Source organism: Lissotriton helveticus, chromosome 8 (genome assembly GCF_964261635.1).
Source record: "Lissotriton helveticus chromosome 8, aLisHel1.1, whole genome shotgun sequence".
Classification (NCBI taxonomy): Eukaryota; Metazoa; Chordata; class Amphibia; order Caudata; family Salamandridae; genus Lissotriton; species Lissotriton helveticus.
In genome coordinates, this window is record NC_136069.1 from 105,021,725 (window position 1) to 105,038,009 (window position 16,285).

The following is a 16,285-nucleotide window of genomic DNA, read 5'->3' on the forward strand; positions in this document are numbered from 1 at the left end:
AATTCTGTAGATCCCTGCCTTACCTTGAAACTGCAAGTTAACACTGTCTGCAGAGCCTGTTTGCAATTGCTGTTTGTCTTTAGGCAAGCTTCAATTTTTCTCCCAACAGAACCGCGTGCCCAGGTTGTGGCCACCTCTATATTGCCAAGTATATGTTAACGTAACATTCTCAGTATACATTTGCCCTCTTCTGCCCTGACAAAATTTGAGTGCAGACAAAACACTACTGGGCATTTGATTTATCACCTGAGTAAGAGTCCTTCACACAAAGAAATTGGTAGGTGGTGTCTGATGTATTTGTTTTATTGTTTGATTCACAATCCATTTCATGAACCAGCCTCTTAGGTGTGAAGTAATGTTTCTCACTATGTGCTCCAATTAGTTCCCACTAGTTAGGCAACATGCTGCTCGTGAAGCCACCAAGAGTCGAGCACAACTAATTATGTGAGGGATCTCTGAGAGCTGCATGTGTGTGCTATCACTCTCCATCTAGTCTTTAGGAAAGACTTGAAGGCTATGAGCCAGATGTATCAAGATACACTTTTGCGATTCTCAAATAGCGATTTTTAAGGAATCGCTATTTGAGAATTGCAAAATGGTATGTATGAAGAAATTCGCTATTATTTAGCGATTTCTTAAAATTCCTTAATTGTGATTAGCAAATTGCTAATCGCAATTAAGGAATAATTTCCCATTCATTTCTATGGCCAGGAGGCCCATAGGAATGAATGGGAAATTATTCTCAATTTGCGATTCGCAATTTGCTAATCGCAAATTGAGAATAATTTCAAGGGTGCAGGAGTGTCCAAAGGACACCCTGTTGCACCCCTGAAATAAGCATGGGTGCACATGTGGGGCACATACATGCCCTAAGGGCATGTATGTGCATCACATGGCACTTTGAAAAATGCAAAAATGAGCATTTTCAAAAGAAATTTGCAAATTACTACACACTTGCGATTACTTAGGGACAATTAGCAACTTTTTTTTGCATCATACATTGCATTTAAGGAATCGCAAATTTTGCGATTCCTTAAATGCAATCGCAAAATAAGGAATCGCAAATTTGCGATTCCTTATTTTGCACTGAAATTTGCTACATATATACCATTTTGCTCAAATGAGTTCGCAAACGCCGAATTCGGCGTTTGGGTTCTTTCCCATGCTTTGCATGTGTTCTGTTCTGTATAGAGAAGTGTTCTTGGTCACAGAATAGTCACACAGCTGATGCCAAGGCTGACAGAGGTTTATTATAAGCAGGAAGTGTTGCTTACCAGCAGGTGTTCAGAGATTCTGGAAAAGACACCTCACCCACAACTTATCGTGGCAACATAGGTGACCAACTCACACCAAAATAGGTAAGTACCGCTCTGGTGGACTCAACCTATGACAGGAGTTCCTACATGAGTATTTTCTGGAAAAAAGCAGGAGTCCAGTTCAATAAAAATATCACAGGGATTTCCCACACAAGTTTAATGTATTCTTTGAGAACCTTGGATATGGTTAAAAAAGGACAGGGTAGTGGTAGACGTGCAATGGTTCTAAACCCCTTATTAAATGAAGCCAACATGTTTTGGCCAGATTCAAAGCCCATCCGGGTCAGCGACCTTCTTCACGGCTCCTATGCTCACTGCCTTATTAAACAAACATCCCATGCACACAAATGAGGCCTTACTCTCTCCTACCTTTATTATTTCTACTTTTAGGAGCACTCCTACTTAGTTTGGATTCAGGATTGCCTCGTCAGTGCAGGGGCACTTCCACTGTAGTCACTCTTTCATCCTGAGGTAAATGCTGATGGTTTTAGCTAGGTCTTTCCCACCTGCTGGTCACCTTTGGGTGATTGTGGGCATTACAAGAATGCAGATTAATCAAACAACATCCTACTGGGGGGGTTAAATAAAATCCTCAGAATTTCTGGAGGAAGTGCTAAATATGGAAGAGAAACCAAACCCTTTGAAGTGCTTTAGTTTACAAATTATTTCAACCTGCCAGAATCCTGAGACTAGTGTAGAATATGTATCCTGTCGGGCAACTCATTTTTTGCAACATGCCAATTTCCACCTTTTGTCACAAACTAGTTAAAACTGGAGAAGTTATGAAATGTTAACTAGTGAATTTCTGCTACTCACATAGCACTTGAAACTGTTTTTTGTAGTAATATGTTTCCCAAAACCTCTCTTCTTCAATCTCTACAGGACTCCTCCAATCAAGATGAAGGTAACAAGACATTGGAAGATAAAGATGTGTGATCAAAAATAAAAAATGGTGGATTCTGTCAGACAAAAGACGAAGGCGTTAGCACAAAGGAATAGAGTTTGCTGGGTTCCTTGCGGAATGTTCTGGAAGGCGGCCAAGAGCACAGAACTCGTTCTCACCCAACGACCAACCCTGTGAAGTCTAAAATAGTTTGTCAACCACTGGGCCGTTGAAGTTACAAGGATTTAAATGTACATTGTGTTTTTTAATGCCTAACTATTTTTATAAGTATGCTTTTCTAGATGCTAAAAACCAACATTTGGAAACCCATGTCTTCTTGGTGTATTGAAAATATGCAAAGCTTTATGAAAGAGTATTTTGATTATTTTGAAATTCATAACAAAACTGTTGATGGAAATTTCCTGTTGTCATTTAGTTTCTGGAGACAACAAGTGTGGAGACCTGGGAGAGGATGAGGAAGAAGGGTGGGACCCTCAACTGCCATTTTTCTGCCATGTTTGGGTCTCTGGCGACCCGGGCGAGGCAGCAGAACAAATGGGAATCAAGCCCCGCCTCTTTTGACATCACAACAGTATGTAACCATAACAATTACTCAGGGCCGGACTGGCCGTTGCGGGCACCGGGCAATCCACCCGCACGGGTGGGGGCCGGTTTCAGCCCTGTAACAAAATTGGCCGAAAATCGGCCCCGGCAAAGAGTTCGGCGGCACCTCCAACCCCCCCCGCCCCCGAGTGGGTAGGGTGGGGCCGGTCGAGCACTCTGCCAAGGCCGGTTGTGGTTCCCAGTCCGGCCCTGCAATTACCCACTGTTGTGAAGTCAGTGCTGTGAACAATCTATTTCGACCCTGTTGTTCACTATGGAGGCTACGTAAGCCATATATAACAACGCTTTTAATGTTTTGGATACCCTATCTTCACACCAGCCGTCCTGCTGCTCATATAACTGTTGGTATGTCATTACAATATTTGAACTGGACTCCGGGCTTTTTAGGTCGATCCTGGGCAGCGCATGCACTGCTGCTAGGCATGCAGTATTGGAGTAGGGAAACATCCTTTACAACGCAACTTTTACCACGCAGTGCCTTTACGACGCAACTTTTACAACGCAAACCATTACAACGCATTGCGCTGGGGGGCGCTCTAGGATAGGGAATACGTTTAATTTACTATCCAACACCTTCCCTAGTGTCCACGGGGACTGGAGTTGGAAAAGTAAATTAAACTATTCACTATCCAGCGCCCCAAAGCACTATGCGTTGTAAAGGTTTTTGTTGTAAAAACCACGTTGTAAAGGCATGCGTGGTAAAAGCATGCGTTGTAATGTCATACATCCATTGGAGTATGGCTTTGAAGCCCCGCCCACTTTCCGCCCATATGTTTAATTGGCTTGTGTCATTGTCCTTCGTAAATGCTGGATTCTGAGTCGTTATTAGGCTTCTTAGTCCCTCCTTGGTACCGCTTGTCTGCATTTGTTACCTTCCATAACGGCTGTACCTTTGACTTCGGTTGTTACACGGAATGTCTTTTTAGTCTGTGAGCACTATTTTCTTCTGTGAGTTTTTCCTTTTGCAGGCACAACATGCTTTCCTGCAACGGCGCTGCTTTGCTTGCACCATTCACGGGACGCTGCTTGTTGCGAGAGCTGTAGAGGAAGCGTACATTACTCCCAGTGATATGGAATAAACACTTAAACAGAACACACATGAATGCAAACCTCTGGAATTGTATTTACATTTGAGTGCCTCGTGCCCCATCCAGTATTGTGCATCTTTCCGGTTCGATGCTCAATTTCACATCCTGCACCTCCCAGTCAAATAAGAAAACACATTATTACAACTAGCTGTGTGGTTTCTTTTACAACTCAGGAGTGGCACAAGCGATGCAACAGCAGACATAACTCCCCTCGACTTTCACTTCTGAGCTGCTGCACCACAAACTGACACCATTTATAAACTGCAAATAAGTAACAGATTTAAAAAAAACAGGGAGAAAAAAAGAGGTCACTTCTAGGAGCAGCCAGAGTGATTTAACAAGCATTTGCAATGCAATAGGTCTCGCATTTACGAGAGTTTAAGCTATTAGCATTGTAAATGACAATGTATTTTATTTATGTTTTAAAAAGCAAAACATAAATAAAAGGTATTGTCATTTACAATGCCAATAGCTCAAACTTGCGTAACTGCGAGACCTATTGCATTGCAAATGGTTTTTTTTTTAGGACTTAGGGCCATATTATCAAGAACAGGCGTTAATATTATTGCCGCTTTATCGGCAGGAAACTGCCGCTAAAGCGGCAATAATGGGCTTGATAATATGTCCTTGTGAATTCCCATAGCAGCCCAGGTTCTGGTGTTAACCTGGGCTGATATGGGAATTCACAAGCCCATTATCGCCGCTTTAGCCGCAGTTTCCTGCCGATAAAGCGGCGATAATTTTATCGCCTGTTCTTGATAATATGCCCCTTAGTGTGCTGGACTCTGTTCTATCTACAAAGCGGATGTATGTAGTCTGGGGCCTCAGCTGAGAGCTGTGTACCTTCAGAGGAGCTTGCCACTTTGGCGGTTCCTCTGAAGGCACTGAAGCTTTGATGTGCAAGTGCCATGTTCAACGCGCCCTCAAAGCATAGTGTTTTGTTTTACACAAACTCCCAAAGCAAACCTTTTTTCTTGTTGGGCAAAAAATAGTGTCCCTGACATGCTAGGAGTTTTGTCCCAGAGTGTGGTGGAGTTGTTTTTGTTTGTCTTGATCGGGACAGTTGGGCTCTCCCTGGCAGTCCCGAACAGGAAAAAAGTATGTCAGCACTTCCGTCTGGGATATTTAAACAAACAGCGATGTCTATGGTGCCATCAGTCTAAGGGTGCTGCCATGGGTGTCTTCATCGGCAAAAAAGGACTATTTGCAAGACTCTAAATAAAGCAAAAAAAACAGTAGTTTGGTACACAGGGGACTCCAGCTCGCTTGCATTAGAGCTCCCTGCCCACCTTAAGCCACCTTGTTTTCAACACTTTGTATGGTTCTGCATTTCAGAATATGTTCTGGGCTTTGGGTTACAGTGTATAGCCAGGCTGCAGTGCTTAATTTTAGCCAGTGGTTTCTGGTGCTCTGCTCCGGCACTTAATTAACACCAGCATTTATCACAATCTGCCACATGGTGGCGATGTTTGCCTAAATTAGAGATGAGCACAACAAACGTTGTTTATTGATTCATTATACATTAAAAATGAGTAATACCTGCTGCCCAAGCTATTCCTATAGCTTTGGGGGCCTGGAATAGTCTGAATTGTCCCACTTGTAGGGTGTGATGGTTAGTAGTTGTGTTGGTTCTGTCATTTGTGGGGGAATGGGTGGTGTGGGTTGCAGTAGCCTCCTTATTTGTTTTACAAGTTAAGCACTGGCAGGCTGCCCCTGTACTCCTGGAACATATTTGATTGTTTCAAATTCTACAAGTTGCTGCATCTTTTTGTCTTCAGTACATGAGTAAATTCGTATAGAGAATGTTTATTTGAGTTTGTGTTGGTGCTTACTCTCTAGACCCACTCCAGAAAATGGAAAGTTGAGAAAAAACTGTGCAAATAAAAGCACTATGTTTTCAGATACCTGTTGTGTCTGTGTTTTTTGGGGGTCAATGAAGAAGTCATGGAACTGGGCAGAGAAAATAATCACAGTGGCGACATAGTGGAGGTGAGCTAATGGAAAGAAGGTTCTGCTGCACACAGGTTACTTGCTCTGCACATATTGGGGATGGAAGACACATTCTGCACATGCACGCATTCACAAAACTACATTTTTGCCTTGTAAAATGAGAGTTGGATGTCCAGTTTTCGGGTATGCTCATTTAGGTACCTCTGCTGTCACTGACCTTCCTCCGGGGCCACACCTACAGCCTCTTTACTGTCAAGAAGATCCTCATTGAAAAGCATTGGGCGTATGATGTTGAATTAGCACCCTGCACCCGGCCGCCCCAATGCCGCTGGTGGTGTATGTTGTGTGCTGCTTTGCAACCTCCCATGCTTAGCCTAACCCCCAGAGCTTGGCCCCTGCAACTGATCTACTTACCTGTAAGCAGTGTGGCTCTAGGCACCCCCTGTCTCCATCGGACAGCACTGGGTCAAACTCTGATTTTGACCTGGTGCAGTTTTGGTACTTGCTGACTTTTGGATCAGAAGACTGAATCTGTAAGTTCGATACTCACCTGTTTCACCGCTTTATTGTTTTCCCCATAGGATAACATTTGACAGTGTCAAAAACTTTTTAAGTGTCGATTTTTTAAAGTGAAAAGTATTTTCAATTAAAAATGTACTTACCTTATTACGAAGACCTGGCTCTTAAAAATCAAGTACAAACAAAGTATAACTTTATAAAATTTGTCTGGATCTCCTTCTTGAGTTGTGTGTCCACTATTGATCATGTGTGTGCAATAAATGTCTTACACTCCTCTGTGTTATTCCTAAGGCTGCTCACCCACGCTACCACTAGTAGAACCCTGTACACTTTTGGAGAACCCCTGGACTCTGTGCACGGTATGACCACCTAGCAATAATACCATATACAGAGCCAGCTTCCCACACTGGTGGTGCAACCGTGGGGTGGAAGACTTTGACATTTGTTGTACCACTTTAGTAATAATTGATTTCACTGAGGAAAATTAATAGAATTCTTTTCAATTTTTATTTTTTTTTCAAATTGTTTAAAAATAATGTTAGGGCCTTGGTTACCTTCCCCACTGTTTTAGAAACATAAAATACTTTTTTTAAAGGAGTTAGGTCTTAGAAATGCTTAGAGCTTTTTTTTTAATTCTCAAATAAGACCCCAGTATTACCACCTAGTGATAATACCACATACAGAGCCAGCTTCCTACATATTGTGAAAATTGTGCCTTTAAAATACTCAGTTTCATCAAATTGTTTAAAAAGAATTCTTGACTGGGAGAACCTGCCCACCACTGAAAGCCTCCTAGAATTTGGACAGGCCCACTTTACTCACTCATTCAATGGAGTTCAGGGCAATAATTATGCCACATCTTAAAAAATCACCTGACACCACTGTGCATATTTTAAAAATCCTAATGGTGTCTAATAGTGAATTTCAATTGTGAGTAGAGATTAATTGGAGTTCTTTGCATACTACATGCCCAATATACGTAGGAACAGTTTAAAAATGAGCCATTAATGCATATATCCTCTATTATCGTTGTTGTGAAACATGCATTTATAGACACATCATTAACTATAATTTCTCCCAGAAAATGAGCAGGTGGACTGAAATGGAAATAAAGCCTTTCCGGGTTTAAAAAGGACAGTCGTTTTTATTATTTTGATAAATTAACCTCAGCATAGAAATCAGTGCTTAGTCTGTAAAAGAAGGAGTGCCGGTGCTGGAAGCTCTTTGGATTGGATTGGATTATGGATTTGTAAAGCGCAACGAATGCCCATGGGCGTCTTGGCGCTAAAAATAGAATACTTGACTGAAGTGCTAAACCGGAGACGACTATCCCAGACTGAATAGCCATGTTTTTATCTCTTGCCGAAAGGAAAGTAGAGAGGGGCAGTTCTTAATTGAAATTGGAAGCAGGTTCCACGCCTTTGCTGCATACAGTAGGAAGCTTCTCCCTCCCCATCTAAGTTGTTTGTATCTGGGGACCTGGATCAGATTGAGGTTACTGGATCTCAGCGATCTGTTTGGCTGATAATTAACCAGATTTTCTTTAGAAAATGTGAGCCTGCGCCATGCAGCGCTTTGTATGCAAGACACAGGGATTTAAATTGTATTCTATTTTTCAGATAGCCAGTGCAGAGCTCTCAAACCCTGGGCTATGGACTCATGTTTAGGTATGTTCAGCACCAGTCGCGCTGCTGCATTTTGTAAGCGTTGGAGTTTCAAGAGGTGTTGGGATTGCATACCCACATACAGCGCATTGCAGTAGTCTAGTCTTGACAACGCCAGCATAGTTACTACTGTTTTGCATGATGTCAGCGGAATGGAAGGTAGCAACTTCCTGATCATCTTCAGGATGAACCATATCGATGATAATAATTTATTGGTTTGTGCTTCATAGGACAATTTGTTGTCGAGGAGTATGCCTAAGTTTTTTACCTTTTGTACTGGCGAAGGGCATTGCCCTAGATTATCTGGCCACCAGTCCTGGGACCAGGATTGCATGTCTGAGCCCAGCAGCATCACTTCGCTTTCATCGCCGTTTAGCTTGAGGCAGTTAGTCTGCATCCAGCACGTGATCTGCAGTGTTTAAACCTGGTTGCTGTCTCTTGAGTGTTATTAGAGATGGAGACCACTATTTGCGTGTCGTCTGCGTATGAAACTGGGAGAAAGCCGCAATTCCGGATGATAGCCGCCAGGGGCGCCACATAAAGGTTAAAAAGAGTGGGGCTTAGTGACGACCCCTGGGGTACCCCACAAGGAGATCTAAAGGCTTTAGATTTGGCTTCTCCCAGTTCCACCGTAAAAGGCCTGTTGGATAGGAAGGATGCTAATAGGGCCAGAGCTGTCCTGTGTAGTCCAGCCTCATTGAGCCGGGTGAGTAGAGTGTCGTGGTTTACCGTGTCAAAGGCCGCCGAGAGATCTAACAAAATCAGGGCGGCCATCCCCCCCGGCATCCAGAACAGTCCTGAGCTCCTCAGTGGCCATCAGCAATGCAGTCTCTGTTCCGTGCCCTTCACGGAAACCGAATTGCGAGTGATCCAATACATTTGCTCTGCCAGGAAATGCGACAGTTGTCTATTCAAAAGCTTCTCTAATACTTTCGAGGCAAAAGGTATCCTCGCAATTAGCACAGGTATGTATGCCATGGCGAGCCTCGTTTTAGTTCTGTACTTAGGCACTCAGCCTGCAAAGGCAGTGTGTGGGTGCCAAGGTACAGGGCTCCTGACGGTGGCACAATAAGTGCTGCAAAGCCAGCAAATTCATAACTGGTGGAGTGATTGGGTCCCAAGGATGGCATTTAAGTTTGGGATTGGTGCTGGGTGTAAAACTAATTAATGAAGTGTCAAAAAGCATATTGTGATGTATTCCTATAGGTTCTGTATCGATCCCCCTATTCCTGACCCTATTCTGGTTAGCAAACTAACAAGTTAACTAGCAGCCATCCCATGAGGCAGAAAACCCCCATGATGCAGGAACCGTTATCTGATAAAGCCACACTACGGCACAGGAACGTGTTATCTGATTAGGTCATAACGCTTGCCATCTAATTAGACAAGCGATATTCCTCCAGCCCCTGATAAGGCATACGGAGTTCTCAAAACAAATCAAACCTATGACAACCTGGGAAAAACCCTGCGGCCATTGTTTTGATTTCACCGAGAACTTCAGCAAAAGAATGTGCTAACGACCTGGTCGTATGACATCTTTATTGACGTATCTGTGTCCATCCTTACGTCAATCTCGGCACCTTAAAGGTATAAATATTACCGATATTGCCCTATGCAAACACACGCGGTGGTGACGAGGACGGAGCAGCCAGACTTGCCGAAGCCCAGAGCAGAGCAGACCCCGCTGGCGCAGCCCCGCCTTCTTGACGCGCTGAGAACGAGCAGCTGCCCATTTCTCCTGCCGAGAAATCCAGCTCCGGCGCTTCCGGGTAGCCCTCGCAGGCAGCCTGGAATATCGAGACCAGAGACGAGAGATACCATCCCTCATCCATCCTAGATTCCAGGTACAGAACTGAATAACCCCTCGCAGAGAATTCTTTAGTCAGTCACTTGGCAAAACAAACTTAACTTAAACTGTAACTTTCTATTCCCGCCCACGTATTAGGCTTAGGTCAGGTACACGGGGTAGGCGTAGCTAGAAACACCAGTTGAGTATGATTAGTCAAATGTATATGTGTATGTAATATATTTTATTCATTTTAAACCGTCATATGGCTTAGAAACCATATCAATGTTTTTACAGTATTATTTTATACTTCTGCTTTTAATGTATGCACTTTACTTAACTATAAGTATTGCCATAATATCGATCCATTTCTCTTGTATGAGAAAAGAGACTGATCAATAAATAACATCTTTTATTGAACACGCCCGTCTCTTCCTTTTCTCTACAATCTGATGAGACTAAGAATGCACGTACTGACTGAGTAAAATAAATTGCCTTTTGTTCACACGACTCTCGAGATACACTCTTGATTAGGGGAGAGCAAAGTTGTCATGTTCTATGGTTGTCAGAAACTAAATCCCTTCTTGTCTATCCAGGGAGGTTCAACTCCTCCTTGCCTATTCGAGAAAGTTTCTAGTGAACTCTGAGCTAGCTGGCAAACCCAAAACTTTAAGTCTAATATCGACAGTAGTAGACCTAGTTAACGTCTGGTCTAGGCCTATACTATTGAAGGTATTATTCCAATGCGCAGAGCCTATTGGGATAATAGGAACTACACTACATGGCGCCCAACTCGTTTGGAAGGGCGATAAAACTAACGTAAGACATTTAGAGTAACTCAGTCGTGCTTTCTCACTCCGACCCCTTTTTCCCATAATACTCCAAAGACGTCTGGAGTGGGTGAAAGGTAATATCCTCCAAAACCTCGCAGGAGGAAACTCCTATGTATGGTACTTGGTTTAGTCAACGTTGAAGGATACACCGTTCCAAAATATTGTGCATCTAATCTTTGTTTCCATAAGAAACCTGATCTGCAAACAAAAGAAATAAGATTCCTGTCGGTAAAATGGTAGACAGTGATGATGAAAGAGAGGCAGTTAGATTAGCAGCTGAAATAGCAGAAGCTGATACTGCACTACAAGAAGCAGACCCGGGTATAATACTCATCCCGGTCATCAAAAGGAAATCTATAACCTTAAAACTTATAGAAAACGGACTGACACCTAGAGGTGGTACAGTCATATTCGTAATTGAGGCACACGAATATCGGCAGACAGAGGTATACTATTCATGGATACATTTTCCAGCAGCAAATGCTGTAACAAAGTACTTCCACTATTACAAAATAGAGGAACCTCCTGAAATGTACACTCCTTTCGAGGAGGTGGAAGTACCACTTAAATTTCAAGAGCATTTGCTCTTATTTAATGGCGCCCTAAAACATAATAATCACATCACCAGGCTCGGTCCTTTAGGTAGACCAGGAGCAACGTGGCCGGTCCTAGCCGGATACACACCACATCCAGACATCAATGGGATGTCTGTAGCAGAGCTGTTAACACAGCTAAAACAATTAATAAAAATACATAGACAATTAGTCCAATATGTGATGCGGACTTCAACAATTCAGCCAGCAATTAAAATTCCACAGCTGACCCCTCACCAGGGGAACACAAATAAAATTACACCACAGAACATACAATCCTGCCTAGGTAAAGTACCGGCTAAACGGGAACAAATACCATTCTGGTTGGCACAGAAAATCACCCAAATAGAGGCGGTGTTTCCAGACACCACCCCGTTAGAAAAACACAGGATTCTGACTATCTGTCTTCCAATGGGAATCGCACCACACATTGAGGACTGTGACACTTGGGGTACAGTCTTTGCTTCCATCTACACAAAAACGCACGGTGTTCCATCCATTTCGGTAATACCAGATGTGCTAAAACAAATTCAAGACGAATACGGTCCAGAACCCGCTTTAACTCTTGGTATGAAATTACTAAAAGACTTCAAGCAGGTCTCGGCTATATTGTTAGCCAACATAAAGGGTGAAGCAGCAAACGTGGCGATCCGCCAGAGGTTAAAGGAGACAGATATAGCAGACCAACCAGCTGAAATTGCCAGAATCATAGAAAAATCCTATGAGGAACTAGGTAGAGATAGTTTAGGTGGAATACCAGTAAAACCACAACTGATTGAAAGTCCTGAAAAAATATTTTTTAATAACAATTCAACATCACAAAAAAAGAGCTGGGATGGAAACAAACAATCCAATCCTAAAGAAAAGAAATTCCAGTCCAGAGGAAGGTCTCCTAGGCGAAGAGAAAAATCTCCGAACCAAAGACACAGGTCACCCCAGAGTGACCCCTCTGGGAAAAGATATAACCTTAGAAATAGGGATAATATAAAGAAGCCTGATAGATATCAAGACATTGATACACGTCCCTCTCAATCTTTTCAGACTTACTCGCAGAAATCGGAAAGAAGAGGACGATCAGAACAAAGAGAAGAGCACGCCAAGTCCAAAGACAAGGAACCTGCTCAGCTAAAAAAGAAATTACAATTTCCAAAAAAGAAGGTAGCCAGTATCAAGGTAGTTAACAATGCCGAGAATACTGAGGACACAACTGAAAAACGGAGAATGGGCTCAGACAATGCTAGACAGCGCAGCAGAAGTGAGCATAGCTCGCAAAGTCCTTATGAATCATCTGGAGACAGTGGACACGAATGAATATCTTCAAGTGGAAACTGCAGACACCAGAGTTAGCAAACCTCACAAAATATATGAAATAACATTACGTATAGAAGGGGATAAGACTAGAAAAATAAGGGGACTATTTTGGGATAATCTCTCCAAGGGCTATGACATCCTTCTAGCTGAAAAAGACTGGCCACCAGAGTTTGTCAGGGAGTGCCCTCATGGCAAAGACGTAATTATGCCTGCCTTCTCAAATCACATCCCAATTCATAAAAAATACACACTTGCCAGAAAGTGGGCAGTAGCTCTAGCTCCTGCTTTATATAAAAATCACGTAGGATGGGATGAGGACTCTCCTCCTCACAAAATCCAGTTAAAATCACAACCTACTGCACAGAGACAGTACCCAATTAAGCAAGAAGCTAAAAAACAGGTAAAAGAAATCCTAGATCAGCTAGAATACCAGGGGGTGATTGAAACTTGCACCTCACAAATGAACAACCCATTGTTTCCGGTCTCCAAACCAGACAATTCATATCGTCTAGTTTTGAATTACCGACACCTTAACTCATGTTGCAAAACTTTTGCGGTGCAAAATTCGCATAGTGCTGCACTAATGAATAACATAGTGCGCAAAAAATACAAAACAACATTAGACATCTCTAATGGATTCTTTTGTCAAAACATAGCACCAGAGAGCAGATATTTGTCTGCATTCTCAATAAATGGCACTCAAAAACAATTCTTTCGGTTAGCCCAGGGGTACAAGAACAGCCCGGGAGTATTCTCAGCGAGAGTAACAGAATTACTACAAACATATGATGACGAAGCATTATCTTATGTCGACGACATATACTTAACAGATGATGACTTGGAGACTCACTTGAAGAGAGTGAACACCATAATACTTGGGTTCGCAGCAGAGGGTTACAAATTCAACTTTAAAAAATCCAGAATTGCCCATCTGACAGTCCTGTTCTTAGGATACGAATTATCAAGTGAAGGCAAAAGCCTGGCTGACAATTTTCTAGAAAAATGTGCCGTACTCCAAGCACCTAGAACACTAAAAAACCTACAGTCAATTCTAGGCTTCCTAAATTTCGGAAGAACATACATTGCAAATTACGCAGAAAGGGTCAAACCCCTTTATGATCTAATAAAACCAGATTTTAAAAGAACCAATTGGACTCAAATACACACAGAAATTCTGAGATCCTTACAAACAGACATGCTAATTAAAACAAAATTAGAAACACGTGATAACACACGCAATCTTGTGATTCGAGTCATCCCAGGGAGAAGCGGATTCACATACCTGACCTCTAATGAGGGAGAAAATGTACCAATTGCATTCAAATCACACTTGTACACAGAAGCTGAACAGAAATTCAGCATTAAAGAAAAAATTGTTCATGCAGTTCAAACCGCAATAGCTAGAGAAAAAGATCAAGCTGACGGTAGACATATCACAGTCAGAACAGCAGAATCAGCCTTTGAGGCATTAACAACACCGTGTAATTTACCAACAACAACATTGAATCCGGAATGGATACAATGGGTGAATTCAATCACAACGGACAAAGTATACTACTACTTTGATCCAGAACTAGAGGAATTAAAAAATCTAGAATATGAAAGAACATTCCCTCTGCCAATCGACATTCTGCCCTTACGACACTACGCTTGTGTAATCTATACAGACGGACAAGCTCAACCCTCCGTTTTGGGGAGAACAAGCATACAACCCCACATGTGAGATTACAAAAGAAGTGTGGCGCGGAGGTAAACTAAGACCTCTATTAACAAAAACACACTAGGTAGAAACTAATTCAGAACAACAGACTGAAATAATGGCATTGAAAATGGCGCTAGATAATGCGGATCGCGAATTCCCGACACTTATAGTGTCTGATTCATATTACTGCGTCAAATCATATAACAACGATTTGCAGACATGGATTCAAAACGGTTACAAAGATGACACAGATGCAACAATAAAGCAGAAACTGCTCTGGGAACAAATAGCTCTTTTACAAAAAGAACTACCAAAGACTCACGTGACACATTCACTGAGTCATCAGCGTGATGGCGTTCACGTTGCAGGGAATTCGTTGGCTGACACAGCCACAGCGGCAGCAACTAAATCGGCTTCCGTAGTTCGAAAAAAGCGTACATTAAAATATATTGACGGTGAAACAGTACTGGCGGTGAAAACGTCATCAAAAGGCGACTGCGCAGCACTACCGATCAACTATCCACTCAATTATACATACATAATCGATGCAAACTCCGTCCCTTTTGCTCGAATCCCTGGAGTGGGGGATAGAGTGATTCCAAACATGGACAGGAGAAACTTGTTAATCGCAGACGCACATATGGGCGAGGGTCTCAGACACCTCAAACTAAAAGATTCTCTGGAAGAATTACAATCAAGGTACTGGTGGCCAGGCATGAGCCTGCATCACACCATGTTTGTAAAAAACTGCCCAAACTGCAACAGAAATCGCAGTGGGGAGAGAAACGGTGTAATACCGTGTCGTTTCACTCCAGAAAGAATCAACAGTAAAAAGCAAGGCTTGCGATTAACATATACAGGCTAGTTTCCACTTATAATGTAGATCACCAGCACTCGGCTGACGTCTGGACTGTTATACAAAGATTTGCGAGTCTAAATGGCATATACGCTAAGAGCATGCTACGTTTGACCATTGTTTTCACTCTAGCACTCCAGCCTGAGGGGAAACATGGCCAAATGAGCATAGCACAGCGGGAATCTTCTCACTTCCTTCCTGAGGAATACGGGATGGTGTAAAGAAAAAACCAAGGCATAAAGCAATCTATAACGGAAAGGATATTAGGTTCGGGAGCTGGGTGGGTCAAACATCTAATAAGTGTCCAACGTAGTCTAAATAACCTGCCAAGAAATTCTCTGAAGGGATTCAGTCCGTACGAATTATTATTTGGAACTAGGATGTTAATCTCTGACCTTGACAGTCAAACTTCAGTGGTGAAGGAAAAAAGCTTTGATATCAAAGACCGTTTGGCTATTTTGCAGGACTTAAATGAAACAAGAAAAGACCTGAGCAACATAAAGTTGAAACAGCAGCCAACAACCACTGAAGAACCACCACCTGTCCCAGCAAGACCTGTCTGGATTCCAAAAGTCGGGGATGTAGTCAGAGAAAAGATCGTGGTAAAGAAGGAATTTGGGCCTTCTTACAGAAAAGCAGTTCCTGTCTTGTCTGTCAACGGGACAAGATCAGTTGTACTACCGCCGCTTGCTGGTAAAAAGGAGAACCGAGTTGTATCCATCGACCTGGTAAAACCACAATCATGTGGCCGATAACAAATAGTAGGCCAAGTGGACTCCCCATAAGTAGCAGAACACCAAGGTTTGCTACCAGTACAGAGGTCCTAACAAAGAGACTAATCACATTCGAAACGCCTACAGAAGAACAACAAGGACTATGCAACAATGCAATGGAACTTAGACCTCTGAAAACCCAAATAAAAACATTTAGCAGAGACACACCAACCTATAATGAAGTAACAAACGACTATGCAAGAAACAGTAATCCTGAAGCAATTGGAACTATTGACAGAACTGCATCCGGCTACTTCATAAACTTCGATGATTCCTCTGAAGGCTTCAGTGAATCAAAGACACAGCCATCATCAAAAACCTTTAAAGATAAAGCTAAAGAACTTTTGAAACAACTGAAAGAAACATATCTGATTTCTCCATGGATCG

General features: G+C 42.5%; 1 protein-coding gene across 2 annotated transcripts in view; it reads left to right on the forward strand.

Moving 5' to 3' along the window:
- Nucleotides 1–2,554, forward strand: part of RCSD1 (RCSD domain containing 1) — a 214,117-nt gene extending 211,563 nt beyond the window's left edge. For both annotated transcript variants that reach the window (XM_078656703.1, XM_078656702.1), the window contains exon 7: nt 2,199–2,554. In XM_078656703.1, coding sequence (XP_078512829.1) covers nt 2,199–2,252 — 54 coding nt within the window. In that variant the 3' untranslated portion in view covers nt 2,253–2,554. The remainder of the gene's footprint in view (nt 1–2,198) is intronic.
- Nucleotides 2,555–16,285: the final 13,731 nt, after the last annotated feature.